This window comes from Carlito syrichta, unplaced genomic scaffold (genome assembly GCF_000164805.1).
Source record: "Carlito syrichta isolate Samal-C Ts95f unplaced genomic scaffold, Tarsius_syrichta-2.0.1 Scaffold315850, whole genome shotgun sequence".
Taxonomy (NCBI): domain Eukaryota; kingdom Metazoa; phylum Chordata; class Mammalia; order Primates; family Tarsiidae; genus Carlito; species Carlito syrichta.
Genome location: NW_007259946.1, coordinates 86898 through 104259, shown reverse-complemented (window position 1 = coordinate 104259; position 17362 = coordinate 86898). Strand labels below are relative to the sequence as shown.

At 50.6% G+C, this 17362-nt stretch overlaps 1 protein-coding gene across 1 annotated transcript in view; it reads right to left on the bottom strand.

Annotated features, from left to right (window-relative positions):
• The window catches only part of TNFRSF8 (TNF receptor superfamily member 8), a 57132-nt gene that overhangs the window by 5759 nt on the left and 34011 nt on the right, over positions 1-17362 (bottom strand). Inside the window, exons 8-12 of the mRNA XM_008073458.1 lie at positions 10620-10713; positions 10204-10316; positions 8424-8525; positions 8245-8298; positions 931-956 (exon numbers count right to left, since the gene is read on the bottom strand). Coding sequence (XP_008071649.1) covers positions 931-956; positions 8245-8298; positions 8424-8525; positions 10204-10316; positions 10620-10713 — 389 coding nt within the window. The remainder of the gene's footprint in view (positions 1-930; positions 957-8244; positions 8299-8423; positions 8526-10203; positions 10317-10619; positions 10714-17362) is intronic.

Below are 17362 nucleotides of genomic sequence, written 5' to 3'. Positions count from 1 at the left end.
TTTTTTTTTTTTTTTTTTGTAGAGGTAGAGTCTCACGATGTTGCCCAGACTAGTCTAGAACTCCTGGCCTCAAGGATCCTCTTGTCTCTGCCTGGGATTACAGTGCTAGGATTACAGGCATGAGCCACCACACCCAGTCTTATATATTATGTTTGAAAATCAACGAACAGAAGTCTTTTTTCATGTATAAGTGCTTAAATTAAAAGAAAGTACCAGAGGAATTGATAGTGGGGAGGAAGAAGTGAACCACAGATACCTGAGATGGGGTCACATCAACTGCTTCACCCTACACCCCATCCTCAGGGTCTGAAACACAGCCCCACGCTGGGTGCTTGTAAGGATGAGCAGCAGCAGTGGCAAAGCCTCAGCCCAGCAGCTGCACACATGAGCGCCTCACAGACGGGGGGAAGGGGAGTTCTCACTAGGAGGCCATGCAGGGAAACCAGCACGGCGGTACCAGCCTTTAGGGCTGTGAGGACCGCCTGAGTACTTCTAGAAGGCACAAGGAAAGGGGCCTAGCACACAGTATGTGCTCGGGACGTGGCAGCCCATTTTTAAAAAATTCATGCAACTGATTTGCCACCCAGCTTTGAGGATGAGATTCAGGGAGACGTAAGGGAAGGGGGAAATAAACACGGCCTTCCCCCTGACCGGCCCTGGGGCCTCAAACCGGCCAAAACCAACCCGCTGTCTGCAGGCCCTTCTGGAAAGCCCCGACAGGCTGAGCCAGGAGCTGATGGCCGCTGAGGGTAGGGCTCCTTGTCCGGGCCGAGGCCCAGCTGAGGCCCCAGGCAAGGACCCTGTGCTCAGAGGTCCCTGCAGTGGGACCTGCACCCTGGGTGCTGCTGAATGGCAGCTCTCAAAACCACAGATCTCGAGGAAGGAGTCAGACAAGGGGCACAGAGTTGGGGCAGGGGACTGAGTACTTACTGCCGAGTTCTTCCTGGGTCTGGAATCTGCAAGAAGCAAAGAACATTGTACACCTAATGCTGAATTGTACCCCAAATCTTTAAAATTAAAAAAAAAGAGCAGCGACTTGACCAAGGAGAGTCTGGGAGCTACCTTGCCCTGCCCCACATTGCCCGTGGGCAAATGACCCCTGGATCACAGGTGGCAATGTGTCTGGCCCAGGTGTCAGGACCCCAGAACAAAGAGTATGGATGGGACTCAGAGCTGGAGCCCACACCAAGCCCGGGGCACGGGGTCTTGAGTCCTGACACTCCCTTCTCCAGGGGCAGAGGAAGAACCGACACCCCCGCCACACTGTCATCCTGAGTGTCTAAGCCAATGAACGCACTGAAACCACCCCCCCAACTCATGCACAAGGCTTGGTCCAGGAGAAGCACTGAGCCCAGGAGGCTCCCGCTGGGTTGGAGGGTAGTCTGTGGCTGCTGCAGGCCCCTGCAGCCTCCAGGGTATGGAGAGGCCACAGGAGGACCTCCAGCCAGTGACAGAGAGAGGGTAACGGAGCCTGCCTCGGACATGTCTGGAGCCTGTCTACCAGGGAGCCCTTCTGGCTCCAGCCTGAGCTCGGGTTCCTCTTCCATATGCCTGAAGGCTCCTGGACAGCAGCATCTGAAGAAGACACCAGCCCTAGGTGATCTCACATCCCTTGAACCCCAGCTTCTACAGACTCAGGTACTGGAGTAACGATTCTCAAGGCAAGACCGTCACCTTCTCATCTCAAACCCCCACCCTCTGCTCCTCGTTTCCTCATATTAAGCAGGGTCAAGTCAGGGCCAGGCGCACGCTGACACCTAACCATGGCTTCTTGGCCATCTGAGAAGGGTGAGGGGCACCTGGGCGTCCAGTGCCTCCTGGGCCACGTCCACTCCCAGCACAGACCAAACTCCAGGAATGCACGGTCTTTAACCGCTCCCTAGGACACCACCTTGAGACCTGAACTATGCTGTTAACCGTGCATCCTGCTGGGGCCAAGAAACCGGGTGCCAGTCACGTTGCCTCCTGCATTCACTGTCTAATTTGGCCACTCCAGAGCCATCAGCCCTGAACACCAGCTGATGCATTCACTGACAGTCGATCAACAAATAAGATGACATACAGATGAGATCGGCAGTTTGAGCATGCTGTGCAGACACTAGGAGAGTTGGGAAACATTCTTGGGGTATTTTTGAAAAGATTGTCAGGCTGGGCACTGTGGCTCGGCCTGTCATCCCAGCGCTTTGGGAGACCAAGGTGAAAGGTTTGCCTGAGCCTGGGTTTCAAGATCAGCCTGGGCAACTTGGTGAGACCTCGTCTCTACAATAAATTACAAAAACTAGCAGGGTATGGTGGCATGCATCTGTAGTTCCAGCTACTTGGAAGGTTGAGGCAGAAGGATCACCTGGGCCTGGCAGGTCAAGGCTGCGGTAGCCATGAGCGTGCCACTGCACTCCAGCCTGGGCGATAAGAGTGAGACTCCAACTCAAAAAAAAAAAAAAAAAAAGAAAAGATCATCAGCATGTAGAAAATGTCTCCCGGGGAAACGGCATGCTTGGGCTCACCTTAACAAACGTACCGACCTTACTTAACCCATAACCACTGTCCCCAGCAGAGCGGCCGCCTCAGAAGGCCATGGCTTGTTCCTTCGAGACAGCTACTGTCTGCTAGTAAGCCACCACTTGGAGACATGCTCTCTGACCTGAGGCGCATTCTTTTAAATGAAGTCAGGGAAGGCAACTATGATCCTTCCGGAGTGATTTGGAGTTCTGCAAACAGTCAACCCTTATTTGGTGCCAAGTCTCTGAGGAGACCAAGAAAAAAAATGTGTGACAAAGTAACAAAACAAAATAAATCAAAATGGTAAGCCTCGGTCTTGGAGAGGAAGCGGGTAAAAAGGATTGCCGAGCTGCCCATGCCCTGCACGTTGGCTCCATTTTTCTAGAGAGCCATCCGGCAGTAAAAACCTCACACACTCTGACCTAGTCAACCCACTCTGAGGAACATACCCTCAGGAAATAACCCAAAGGCAAACAAAAAGGCTGTGTGCAGCGGTGGTATTTAAAATAACCAAGAACTTGAAAACAAGCCAAGTGCCAAACAATGTGGTAGCTTTGCCATCCCAGAGCTGGGCGCCTCAGCGGTGAAACTCTGCACAGTGTCACTTCCCTTCACCAGGCCTCGGTCCTCACGTCTACACATGGGGACGGTCACACCAACTTCGGGGGTTTTGTGAAGTTCAATGAACTTTCAAGAGTGAAGGTGCCCAGAGAGAAATCACATTGAGAGTAGAGACTTTGATCTGACGAGGTAAGAAGGGCACTTCATCTCTGTAGTCTTCCTTCCCCAAACCATAGCCCCAGTCTAATCACCAGAAAGCCAGACAGATTCCAGTACAGGGATATCCTGCAAAAGACCTGATTAACACTCTTCAAAACTCTGGCCAGGTGCCTGTAATCCCAGCACTTTGGGAGCCGAGGTGAGAAGATTGCCTGAGCCCAGAAGTTTGAGACAAGCCTGGGCAACATAGCAAGATCCCATCTCCACACACACACAAAAAAAATCAAAAAATTAGCCAGGCATGGCTTTTAGTCCCAGCTCTCAGGAGGCTGAGGCGGATCACCTAAGCCCAGGAGGTCAAAGTTGTGGTGAGCCAAGAGAGTGCCACAGCACTCCAGCCCCGGGCGATAGTGTGAGATCCCACCTCAAAAAAAAAAAAAGAAGAAAAAGACACTGTCAAGGCCATCAAGATCAAGGAAAATGTCACAGACTAGAGCAGTCTAAGGAGACGTGATGATTAATTGTAGCATGGGATCTTGGATAAAATCCTGGAATACGAGGGAAAAACAGAATAAAGTACACATGTTACTTCATAGTAATGTGTCAATATTGTTCACCTATTATGACAAATTTACCATACTAATGTAAGATGTCCATAACAGAGGAAACTGGGTGTGGGTATATGGGAATTCCTACCTACTTCTCAAGTTTTCTGTAACTCTAATACTATGCTAAAAAATGAAGTCTACTTCGAGTTTTTTTTAATTTTTAAAAATTTTTTTAAATTAAAAGTTTTCAAAAGTTAAAATATTAAAAAGGAAAGGTGCCCAGGATGCTGTCTAGCACACAGGATGCCAGAAGCGTTCAGGATGGTCACAGGGCTAGGCACTCTGTCGCACTGAAAAGTAAATCAGCATATGATCCCAACTCTCAAAAACAAGGGCAAAATGGCAGAACCCAGAAGGTAACAAGGTAAAAAGGCAGAACCCAGAAGCTTCCGACAACTGCCTACAGTCATGTTACAACCCACGAGTACTTTCATAAAGACTCAAGACAAATCTCGCCAAGTACAGAGGTCAAATTTCGTAAGTGTTTTCCCCTTAAAATGTTGCTTCAATCTGCTGTCCTGATTTATTGATTTCCTTGCTGTTTGGAATAACTACCATCTTCTCATAAGACCAGCTGGCAGCCCAGGACACGAATCCAGGAACACGTTGGGCAGCGGTGGCCCCTGGGGTGAGTGCCTGGTCTCCCTGGCTACTCTGAAGCCAGGCTCACCGGGCACAGGAGTCCCGGCACATGACTTCAAGCTCTCTGTCCCTTCCACCCCTGATGTTCTTTCCTTTAGTGCACCCCCCCCCCCACACCCCGGTCTGGGATTCCCCAACTCTGCGGGAAGCAGAACAGGCCCAAGGAAGGAGCTTTGGCTCAGAGGTTCAGCCAGGCTTTGGCAACAGGCACCCCTAGACCCAAACCCCGGGCTCCTTGGAGAGATGGCTGATTCCCGGGCTGGGGCAGGAGGGAACGAGACGAGCTGGGGACATCCTAGACAAGGGAAGTGCTCAGACACGAAAAGTGAGGACATGTCAAAAGGACGCAGGAGCCAACCTGGAGGGCTCTCACGGACCTCATCTGGACAACTGGCACTTCAAAATAAGTGATGATAGTGACAGATTACAACCCGGTGAGCAGAACGGAGCTCCATGAGGCGCTACCGGTAGGAAAGTGAAGAAAATGAAGATGGGATGCAGAACTGGTTACTGACATCGTCTCCAAGTATCTCCCCTCAAAAAACTCAGTGGTTCCCAAGGAGAAAAGAGTGACCTCAGAGGCCTGGCGGACACTACCTCCATCCAGCACTCAATGTGCACAGCACCAGGAGAGGGACAGATGGATGCCTGGCAGAATGCCCAAGAGAGCCCAGCGTGGCTTCTGGGACCTTTCAACCCAAGATGCGTGACTTGCATCCATTTCTGAGAATGGACAAACCCAAAGCGAGGGGCACCATGAAGCCACTGGCCTGTGCTCTTCCCAAGTCAAGCCTAAGAGAGTAGCAGGGTTGCTGGGGAACTGGCCCAGACTGCAGGACATGCAGGAAACCGGACAACCAGGTGTGAAGTGTCGCTCTGAACTGGCGCCATCTGCTGCAGAGGACATTTACTGGGACAAATGAAGAAACCTGAATGGGGCCTGAGAATTCACTGGTGGTCATGAATCAATGTGGATTTCCTGATTCTGATGAGTTTACCATCATCACATAAAAATATGGCCTTCCTTCTGTGACATACACACTGGAATGGTTTGGGGCTGACGGGCATGGAGTCAGTCAGTTGCATGTGAATGGTTCCAGGCAAAGTCGGTTCTGTGAACTGCACTTGCAGCATTTCGGTAAATTTGAAATTGTTTCAAAACAAAGAATGTTTTTTGACCTAAATCTGCCTGAAATAACAGATAAGGACTCAAGAGCCCATCGAAATGAAGGATGAGAGAATTTTAGACCAGGGTTCTCAACCAGCAGCAGGAGTGGTTTCCCCAGGGGCCATGTGGCAATGTCTGGAGACATTTTTGGTTATCCCGACGGGAGGCTGGGGTGCCACTGGCATCTGGTGAGCTACTCTACATCCAGCGGTGCACAGAACAGACCCTCCCCTTCTCCCCCCCAGCCTCCCGCCAAATGACACATTCCCAAATGTGCCAAGGGTGAAAAGCCCTTTCAGTGACAATCTGGACAGCCACAACAAAATCCTAGTCCTCTGTGAAATGGAGGTAAGAACAGTAAACCCCTCACAGGTGGCTAGAGGAATACTATGAGAGCACATTCGTGCTTGGCAAATGTCTGTCACCAAGGACACACACGGAAGAGTCACATCAATTGAGGGCTGGCTGGCGAGCACCCTAATTGCACTGCAGACCCCAGACCCCTAGTGTGCTCAGCTGGGACAGTTTCCATGCCCAGCATAGAGCCTGCACCAAGGATGGACTCCATGAAGATGATCTGATCAGATGAATGCATGAACAAATGAATGCATGCTTTTTCACTCCTCACCACCCACTGCCCCCAAGGGAGTGGGGCCCCCGTTCTGTTCAGTCTGTTCTCACTATGTGTCCTGAAAGCTTGCACATGTCCTAGCTTCACCTTCCTTCCATCTCGAGCCTGGAACCCAGGCCCAAGGGCCCCACCAGAAGCTAGGTTGCCAGATACTGCCTGAGACAGGCCGTCCACCATTGGGCCGTCCATCACTGGGCCATCTACCACTAGGCTGTCCACCATTGGGCCATCCACCAATGGGTCGCATATCACTGGCATGTCCACCACTGGGACATCCACGATTGGGACATCCATGATTGGGCTGTCCACCACTGAGACGTCCACAGTTGGGGTGTCCACAGTTGGGCCGTTCACTGAAGCCATCCATCATTGAGTCTCTAAGATCAGTTCCTTGTTGATCTGGCTTCTTAATGGAAGGTGTTTTTTTTCTTTCTTTGGTTTTTTCTTTTTTTTCTTTTTGTAGCAAAACTGCCTCACAAAGGTTTGATGAAAAAAATAAACTGACGGCAATGGAAATTCTAATACTAGAAAAATGTCAAGAAAGCAAATGCCGGTTTCAATGAGACATTGGGCTTGACAGCTCATGGAAACAGGCTTGAAACTACCAAAACACAAAAACCCCCCTTGCAAAGGGAACACAGGCGCTTGCTTGTGAAACTCATCTAATTCAAAACATGCCTCAGTGGACTGTGTTTTTGTGCCCAAGTCAACAGTCAGCCTCCTGCAAGGTTCTCCAAGGGTCTCAGGCACATTGGGGGACACAGGAATGGACGAGGCTCAGGCTGACCATGGGGCTCTTGAATGAGCCTCAGAGTGGTGGACAGGGCTAGTAGGAGGAAAGAAGAGGGGGCATGGCGGAGCCGACTACAGACCCAAACCTTAACTGGGCAAATCTCCAAGGACCAGCGCCTGAACCTGGCTGTGCTGCTTGCAGGTTGTGTGGTCCTGGAGCAGTCATCCACCTTCCTGAGCCCTGTCTCCTCATTATGAAATGAAGATCATCACAGGGAGGAGTCAGTGAGGCCTGCCTTACAAACCAGAAAGAGAGGCTCAGAAAACTCCCCCCCATCAGGGCCCAGCACACAGTGGGTGCTCAGTCGATGCCGTGGAGAGCTGAGGAAGACCTTGGCCTGCCTTGAAGGGGGTGCCCAGGAATGGGAAGCTGTTTGTCGCAAGATGGCTGGGACCTCCCCCAAGATGAGCACTGAGAACCCTGGCCAGGATGGGTGGGGAGGTCACGACTCTGGAAGGCTGCCTGGAAGAGCCGGCCTGAAGGCTAGACAACGATCAGAGAGCAAGGACCAGGAAAGGGTTCAGATCTGCCTAGGACTCAGGTGAGGAAAAAGGCCCCAGAGGCAGGCCAGCCTGCCAACACAGAGCAGCCACTGACCATGGGCCAGCACTGACCTCAGGCAGGCACTCCACACGACGCTCAACATCCTCCCTCAACCCACAGGCCAAGCCTCTGAAGTAGGTTCCACTGTCCCCGTTTTACAAATGAGGAAACTGAGACACAGGAACTAAGTAACTTGCCCAGAGTCACATGGCAGGTAAGTGGCAGAACTAGGGCTCCAGCCCTGTCAGCCTGCCCTCCTGGCCCATACGTCCCTTGCACCCCTGGGCTGACTTGCCAGGTGGTCGGAGGGAAGCAAGAAGAAGGCAAAGGGGGAGGAGAGAGAAAAGGAAGAGGGGGGAGAGAGAAGGGGAGGGAGGAATAAGGAGAGAAAGAAGGGAGAGAAAACAACAGGACAGGAAGGTCCGTGCGGAGGAAGGAACGAAAGACAAGCCTTCTGAACCTTCTCACCCATTTAGCTCCATCCAGCCCCGACAAGGCAGCCTCACCATCTGAGGCATCACATTCCCACCACGGGGGAGGCTGGAGAGAAAGGCCACAAAGAGGAAGCCCGAGGCTGGGCCAGCAGAAGCTCGGCCTCCGGAGCCCACTCCCCAGAGCCCCTGGACTGCTGGACACTCACCTGTGGACTCCAGCTTGGGCTGGATGGTCGGGACCGGGTAGCACAGGTGGAGCTCTGAAATGACATCAGGATGAGGGCTGGGGTGCCGGCCTCAGAGAGCGGGGTGGGCAGCGGAGGGACCCCGGTCAGGCTAGCAGAGAGCAGCCTCCTCCCCAGGGCCTAAGGCCACAGCCACTCACTCTGCCGAATCCGCTTCCTGCAGGCCCTCCGGTGGCACAGGAGAAAGATGCTGGAGCCAGCCACCACCAGCAGCAACATCATCACCCAGAAGAGCACTGGTCCTGGAACACAGAGGAGCCCTGCACCCTGCATCGCTGCATCCACACAGGACAGCCCTAGCCCCATACTACTTCCTCCTTCTCCTGGGACATGGAGAACAATACCTGATCCTTTCCCAAGCCAAGACCGTACCTGATCCCGCCCTGACCTACCTACCCTCCCTCACCTGGCTCCAGAAAGTGCATCAACTTAAGTTGAAAGAAGAGCAAACCATTTCTAGAGGCTGAGAAGCTGAGCATCAAGGAGCCAGAATGAAGAAGGAACTGAAGTCCAAAGACCAAAGTCTGGGGACCGCAGGGAAGGGCATGGTGTGACAGGCACCTGGCAGCCCTTCAGGTGTGGCCAGAGCCAGAGTGAGGAGGTCAGGCAGTGAGCAGGGGGAGGGGGTGAGGTAGGAACGACCCTCTAGACCTCCTCCATGAGGGCAGGCACGGGGTCTCCTCCACACATATACAGGCTCAGTAAGTGTCCCCCAAATGAACGAATCAACTATCCTATGCCCTCGGCACCCCTACTGTCCCACTTTACAAGAGGGAAACTGAGGCCCGTGAAGGTTCATTATCCTAAGATCACCCCAAGGGTAGGTAATAAGTTCTGGCTCAGGCCAGGCAAACTTCAGAGCTCACGCCCTGAGCTGCTCCCCAGGTCTGTTTCTTTACATCTTAGTACTAAGCTTGCTTCCTTTTTTCCTTTTGTCACTCGCAGAGATCATCTGTCTATTGGGTTTTAAGTCCATTTTTAGATGTCAAAAAAATAACATATACCAGCCAGGCTTGGTGGCTCATGTCTGTAATCCCAGCACTTTGGAAGGCTGAGGCAGGAGGACTGCTTGAACCCTGGAGTTCAAGACCAGCCTGGGCACCATTAGCTGGGTGCGGTGGCATGCGCCTGTAGCCCAGCTCTCGGGAGGCTGAGGTGGAAGGATCGCCTGAGCCCAGGAGGTCAAGGCTGCAGTGAACTGTGATTATGCCACTGCTCTCCAGCCTGGGCAACACAGAGTGGGATGCCTGAATTAAAAAAAAAAAAAAAAAAAAGGAGGAGGAAGTATACCGGTAAAGGACTCCTCAAACTTTAAGGGGCATATGAATCCCCTAGATAGTGTGTCAGAATGCAGCTTCTGATATTGTAGGTCTGGGGTGAGGCTAATCACTTGGTTTTCTAACAAGTTCCCAGGAGGGTGCCAAGGCTGCCAGTCAGGATGGCACTTTGAGTACTGGCCTGACAACTAGCGCCACCTAGTGTTGACAACTAGAGCTGCAAGTCCTAAAATGAATTACCAGGTATCATTTCCTGAGAGCTAACACTTAAGCGAATGTCTACAATGTGCTGTGTAAGATACTAGCTACACACTGTGCCGCTTACAACCCTGCATGGTCTATGCCATTACCATTTCACGACGAGAAAGCTGAGGCTCAGAGGAATTAAGCACCTAGTCAAGGTCGTGAAATCATTCAACAAATACCTATTTTCTGAGTAGCAATTATGAGCCATGAAGGAAAATGTCCTGCTCACAAGAGTGGAAAAAAGTCACTGGCAAGTGACAGAGCAGCCACAGCCCCAACTCAGGAAGCCAGAAACCTGGAGTCAACCTAGAGCCCATCCCAGGCCACACGCATGAAGGAGAAGCTTCCCTCCCAGCCCTCTGGGAGGAAGCTCCTGCTGGGGACGTAGGATCATCACCTGGATCCAAAACGGGCTTTCCTGTAGAAGAGAGAGAAATGGGTGCGCTGGTCGGGACGGGCAGTGTCTTGCTGGCCTGGGAGTCCACCAGGGAGTTCAGGGTGGCGGTGGGGCTGTGGAGGAGAAGCCAAGATGGAAAAGGGGAGTGTGTGTGCCCAAAGATAATCCCCTTTCTCTAGGAACTGTGTAGCTGAGGCTGGGTCCCCAGATCTCTGCCAGGCATTTGAGGGCAGAGACCGGGTTTTTAGGCCTCTGGCTTTCCAGTGGTGCCAGCGCAGAGATGGACACACATTCCCCAAAACAACAGCGCTCGCCCGCCTCCACCCCCAACCCAGCCATCCTCAAGTATCCCCTGAGCATAGTGGGGGCAGCCCCATCCTGCAGCAGGCAAATGGGCACAAAGGCTGGGGTGTCACCTGGCAGGCGCCTCGCTGTTCTCTGGGGTGGTGCTGCAGTCAGGGTGGGTGCCCAGGGGAGGCAGCTCAAAGGTGGAGTCCCTCTCGGCCACACCTGCAGGGATGGCAACGTCTGAGAGTCAAAGACTTGGCCAGCAGGGACTGGAGATTCCCAGGAGCAGCACAGTGGGTGCTGATTGAGATCATCAGATTTGTGTTTCAAAGATCAATGCAGAGAAGCTGCTACTCAGCTCCCACATCTGGACAGTGGCCTAGTGACCCTAGAGTGTCTTTATTTAAGAGAAACCTAGCTGGGTGTGGTGGCTCATGCCTGTAATCCCAGCACTTTGGGAGGTGGAGGCTAGAGGATTGCCTGAGCCCACAGGTTCAAGACCAGCCTGGGCAACATGGTGAGACCTCATCTCTACGATAAATAAAAAAAATATCCAAGTGTGGTGGCACATGCCTGTAGTTGCAGCTCCTTGGAAGGATGAGGCAGAAGGATCGCCTGAGCCCAGCAGATCAAGGCTGGAGTGGCTATGAGCATGCCACTGCACTCCAGCACTCCAGCCTGGGTGATAGAGTGAGACCCTGACTAAAAAAAAAAAAAAAAAAAGAAGCCACAAACTTCCTGATACTTAAAGTACCATCAATTTTAAGATTTTTTTTAATCCACTTTATTGAAGAGATAATTTGTATAACAAGAAAGTATCCCCCGAATGTACAGTTTGATGAATTCTGACAAATATAACTCCAATCAAAATACAGAGCCTTCCCCTCATCCCAGAAAGTTCGCCAGTCCCCTCCTCACCCAATCCTCTCTCCATCTCCAGCCCCAGGCAAACACTGACCTGCTTTATGCCATATGGATTTGTTTGTCTGTTCTAGAATTTTTTTTTTTTTGAGTTGGAGTCCCTTTGTTGCCCAGGCTGGAGTGTAGTGGCACAATCATGGCTCACTGCAGCCTCAATCTCCAGGGCTCAGGCGATTCCTCCTGCACGCCATCATGCCCGGCTGCTTTTTGGTCTCAATATGTTGCCCAGGCTGATCTCGAACTCTTTGCCTCAAACAATCCTCTCACCTCAGCTTCCCAAAGTGCTGGGATTACAGGCGTGAGCCACCATGCCTTAGTCTCATATAGACAGAATCATGAAACCAGTACTTTTTGGTGTCTGGTTTCTGTCACTCAGCATAATATTTCTGAGATTCACTGATGATGCAGGTATCAGTAGTTCATTCCTTTTTATTGCGAATAGCGTTCGGTTGTGTAGAGGTACCACAGTATGTGTATCCATTCCCCAGTTGATGGACACTGGGTTGTTTCCAGTTTGAAGTTATTATGAACAAGGCAGCCATGAGCATTCTTTGTTTGGACATATAATTTATTTCTCTTGAGTACCTAGTGGGGGTGGCTGGGTCACTGTACTGGCCAGCCAGAATAGCTTTAAGGGCCTATTTATAGCTGGTCACCTTTGGTCTGGCCCAGTCACCTCCTTTTACAGATGGAGGGACCACAGGGCTGGAGCTACAGCCAGAACACAGGGATGACACGTTGCAGCCCAGGGCACTCTCCACTGGACCGCACCACCTCCTGCCTGGGGACTGGGCACCGTCTTCCAAGCTCGCGATCAACTGCTTTTCTGAGGCAGGAAAATTTGACCCACATTTGAAGCAGGTCATGCCCAGCCACTACACCTCTCCGCCTCCACAGCCCTGGTGGCGGCACCCCTTCTTTGATGTGGTACAAAGCAACCCCCTCACACATACACACATCTTCCTTCTAGAAAGTTCTCGGGACGTCTCTCAGATTTTTCCTGAAACACTTAGACCAAAGAGTGAGGCCAGGAGTAATTTCCTTCTTGCATGTGTAGGGTCCTGAGAAACTGTCCCCTTTTGGGGGGTGGTTCTCCAAACAGATGCTCTATCTTTCCATGTGGTCACCAGACTATTACTTGAATTCGTTGCTTGGAGGCTGGAGGCTAGCCCACTCACCGGGGCTATTCCTGGTTGGCACCAGGAGGAGAGAGCCTTCTGACATCTCTCCAAGGCAGCCTGGTGCAGCCAGACAGGTCCATGGTCGGAGCTGCTGCTGAAACATCTGCTGGAATCCAGCGACAGACATGCTGTCCCTCCTCCAAGTGCAGGTGAATTTGGTGCTCCTTAAGGGCCTCTCATCCCCTCTGTTTGTGCCACACCTCTCCTGGAACCTTTCTTCTTCCTCCCTGGATTAGTGATCCTCTCTGGGGGGGGGGGAGCAGAAGGCATTACCTAGCCTCCTCAGTCTACCCGTGTTCTCTAGTAAGAAAAAAGGAACCTGCCTACTCTCAGTCTAAATGTAGGAACTTAAAAATATATATATTATCATCAGAGGAATATACTGCTCTTTAAATCCAAGCACCTGACCCTTGGGCCATTTGATGAATGGTCCTAGCATAAGGTCAAATGGACTCTCTTTTTGTACGTCCAGCAATTGCTTAAAATCAGCTTTTTCTTTTCCCTGGAGTCTTTGATTGCCTTTCTTTTTCTTGTTGATAAAAGAATAGTGTGCCTTCACCATAATCTCAGGTTTTCAACTCTACAAATCATGAAATTTACAGCAATCCTCCCTTTTTTCCTGGAGACACTTCCTTGCCGTTCTCCATTTTCCTGCTGTGATCTGGTTCAACTGGTCACAACACAGCTGTTGTTCTGGGACTTCCCTTTCTTGTTCCCCTAGGATAGAGTCACTGTTTTCTAGATTCCATGGTTTCCTGTTTTTGTTTTTTGTTTTGCCCCTTCATTTAGCTGAATGACATCTTCAAATAACTTTGTAATACAGAAAGAATATATGAGGAAAAGCTTTCCAGACTCTTTATGTCTGAAAATGTTATTATGCCTCCTTCAAACCTGATTGTAATTTAGCTGGGTAAATTCTAGGTTCAGAACTAAGAAGGAGAGGGTGTGGTTCAGTGAAGAGGGCTCTGGGCCCACCCTTGAAATCCCTGAATCTGGCTCTAGCTTCGGCCCCATGGTTCTCTCCATGTGTAAAACAAGGTGGCAGGGTCAGATCGAAAGTGACCAACTTTGACCAGCCCTCAAAGACATTCTGACTGTGTGGCCAGCACAGTGACCCAGTCACCCCTCCTAGGTGAGAATCCACAAGAAATGAAAGTGTATACCCACCCAAAGATTTGTACAAGAATATTCACAGCTGCTTTCTCATCACAGGCCTAAACTGGAAACAATCCAAATGTCATCAACTGGTGGATGGAAGGATAGATGGATGGATGGATGGATAGACGGATGGATGGTTGGAGGTGTATCTGTTCTGCATAGGTGTGGCCAATTTTCATTCACTCTGCTTTACTGTTGGTAGGTTCTTTTGATCTCAAGTGTGTTTTTCAGGTCAAGTGCACAGAGAAAGTTGGGCTGCCGTTGGGTGTGATGCCTGCAGCCACAGAGACCATGTCGGGCGGGCCTCAAGAAATGGGGTGCTGAAGCCCTGTGCCTGGTGGCAGATGTCCACAGAGGGTCAGGACACTTCTGGGGACACGAGGCCTGGCATGTGCTGGTATCTGTACTGGGAGGACCACGTCAAGGTGGTTACCGGGCCTCGGCTGGGGCTGTGAGGTCGCCGAGGGACTGCCGGCTCTGGGAGCACCACTGAGGCAGAGCACTGTGAACAGACAACTGCATCCACACACCCTGTGACCGACAGCAGCAGGGGCCAGAAAAAGCAAATGCAGTAAAAAGAAGTCACCTTCCTCCTGCAACGGCCCTCTTGCCCCCTCTACTGGCAAAAAAAGCTTTGCACTCACTGTGAAGGAGAAAGGCCAAGTCCAGTCCTTCCCCAGGCAGGGGCCCAAGGGTATTGGGAGCCCAGAGACAATGACTGGTAACAAGCACATGTTCTCAAAGCCATCTCCTGGCCTCTGATCTCTTACTATTCCTTCTTCAGAGATTTCGGCGCTCATTTGATGGATGCAACAACTTTGTTGCATCCATCAACAAAGTTTCTCTGAGGATGTGAATTCCATGTTGTTAAACTCTTGTCTATTCCTGTATTTCTCATTGCTTTATCTATCGTAAGATTTTCCAGTTTTCCATTCTGTTGTTTTCCTCCATTGGCTGGTTGTCCTCACAAGTCTGAAGCTCTCTGCTGCTTGTTCATATTTATTTTAAAAAAGACTGTCGGTTGCAGTGGCTCACGCCTGTAATCCCAGCACTTTGGGAGGCTGAGGTGAGTGGATTGCCTGAGCCCACGGGTTCGAGACCCACCTGGGCAGCTTGGCGAGACCTCATCTCTGTAGTAAATCAAAAAATTAGCTGGGCGAGGAGTACACACCTGTAGTTCCAGCTACTAGAAGGTTGAAGCGGAAGGATCGCCTGAACCCAGCAGGTCGAGGCTATGGTGGTCGTGACCGTGCCACTGCACTCCAGCCTGGGTGACAGAGTGGGACCAACTCAAAAAAAAAAAAAAAAAGGACTATGCTGCATCCGTCAACAGATGAATGGGTAACAAAAACACAACATACACACACAATGGAATACCATTTGGACGTGACAGCGAAGGAAATCACGTTTTTGCAGCAACATGAATAGAACTAGGGGGCATTATGTTATGTGAAAGAGGGCAGACACAGAGAGACAAATACTGCCTGTTCTCACTTGCAGGTAGGCACTACTTTGTGTACGCATGGAGGTAGAGAGTAGTGTAATAGACAAGAGACACTTGGAAAGGGGAGGGAGAACGGGTAATGAGACATTACTTAAGGGTTACAATGTATGTTATTCTGGATGGTGGATACTCTAGAGCCCCAACTTCACCACTACATGCAATCTAAGTATGTAACAAAATTACACTTGTACGCTATACATGCACACAAACAAAATGAAAATGACAACACAGAATATTCCCGTAGCTGGGGGCAGAGGGTTATTTTCTGCTGTGGTGCTATTTTATGCACAATGGGTCTCTTCCCCGAGTAGGATGTGGCCGGGAACCCTGGGCCCATGGCAGACGTGTGAGCTGGCAGTCTTCATTTTCGGGATGACTAGGAGGGGCTGGCCTATTGACAGGTGCCCATCCAAACCCCAGATGAAGGGGGCTTCAGCACAGTGACAGCACGCCACTTGGTGGCCTGAGCTTTCCCTGGATACTCCTGTGTCATTAGTCAAAAAGTGGATTGTTTTATTCATTTATTTATTTAATTTTTTTAATTTTTTGAGTCAGGGGTCTCACTCTGTCACCCAGGCTGGAGTGCAGTGGCACGATTATGGCTCATTTCAGCCTCGACCTCTTGGACTCAAACTATTCTTCTGCCTCAACCTCGAGAGGAGCTGGGACTACAGGCGCATGCCACAAGCCCAGCTAATTTTTAGATTTTTTTGTAGAGACCAGGTCTTGCTATTTTGTCCAGGCTTGTTTCAAACTACTGGGTTCAAGCAATCCTCCCGTCTTGGGCTCTCAAAGTGCTAGAATTGTGCCACCATGCCCAACCCCGATTGTTGTTACCAAACAATAAAACTCAAGCATTGTCTGTGCACTCTGGCCAGTGCCCATGCGGTGCCACTATGATGGATTGCTAAATCTTATTTCAAGATGTGGCCACAGCCCACTGCATTCCTCAACCCTCCACTCCAGGCGACCTGCCTGTTCAAACCCAAGCCTCTTGGAGGTCTTATAACAAGTTGCCCCTCATTCTCCTGCGGGAGATCTAGATGAGCTTTCCCTCCCTTGGTTTTCTTTATTAACACCTTTCCATCCCTTTTCAACCTTCTAGAAATTTGTGGAAATTTCTCATCTGCTGAAGAGCCCATTTAAAAAAAAAACCTGGCCGGGCACAGTGGCTCAGACTGTAATCCCAGCACTTTGGGAGGCCGAGGCAAGAGGATTACCTGAGCCCGGGGGTTTGAGACCAGCCTGGGCAACTTGGTGAGACTTTATCTCTACAATAAATCACAAAAACTAGCCGGGCATGGTGGCACGCATCTGTAGTTCTGGCTACTTGGAAAGGCTGAGGCAGAAGGATCGCCTAAGCCCAGCAGGTCAAGGCTGTGGTGGCCATGAGCGTGCCACCGCACTCCAGCCTGGGCGACAAGAGTGGGACTCCAACTCAAAAAAAAAAAAAAACACCTGTCAAGGATTTACGCTTTTTTCCACACTGGCAAAGCCCTCCCACCATCTTAAGTTGGAAACCTCTGTACAAACTCAATATCCATTTCTTTGAGTCAATAAAACAGCCTTGCAAATAAGTCAAGATTTTAGCAGCCAAATATTTTCAGGAAGAAGAAATGGAAAAAAAAAAAAATCATCAGAACTGCCAGGCATGGTGGCTCACGCCTGTAATCCCAGCACTTTGGGAGGCCAAGAGGGGTGAATTACTTGAGCCCAGAAATTTGAGACCAGCCTGGGCAACCTCATCTCTACAAACAAAAACAAAAACAAGTGTGGTGACAAGTGCCTGTAGCTCTAGCTACTCAGGATGCTGAGGTGGAAGGATTGCCTGGGGTCCAGGAGCTTGAAACCGCAGTGAGCCATAATCATCATGTTCACGCCACTGCACACCAGCCTGGGTGACAGAGTGAGACCCTGACTCCAAAAAAAAAAAAAAAAAAATCAGAACTTCTGAAGCAGGAGGATTCCTTGATTCCTGGAGTTCCAGATCAGCCTGGGCAACATTGTGAGACCCTCTCTTTTTTTTTTTTTTTTTGAGTTGGAGTCTCACTCTGTCACCCAGACTGGAGTGCAGTGGCTGCTCCCATTCACTGCAGCCTCGACCTGC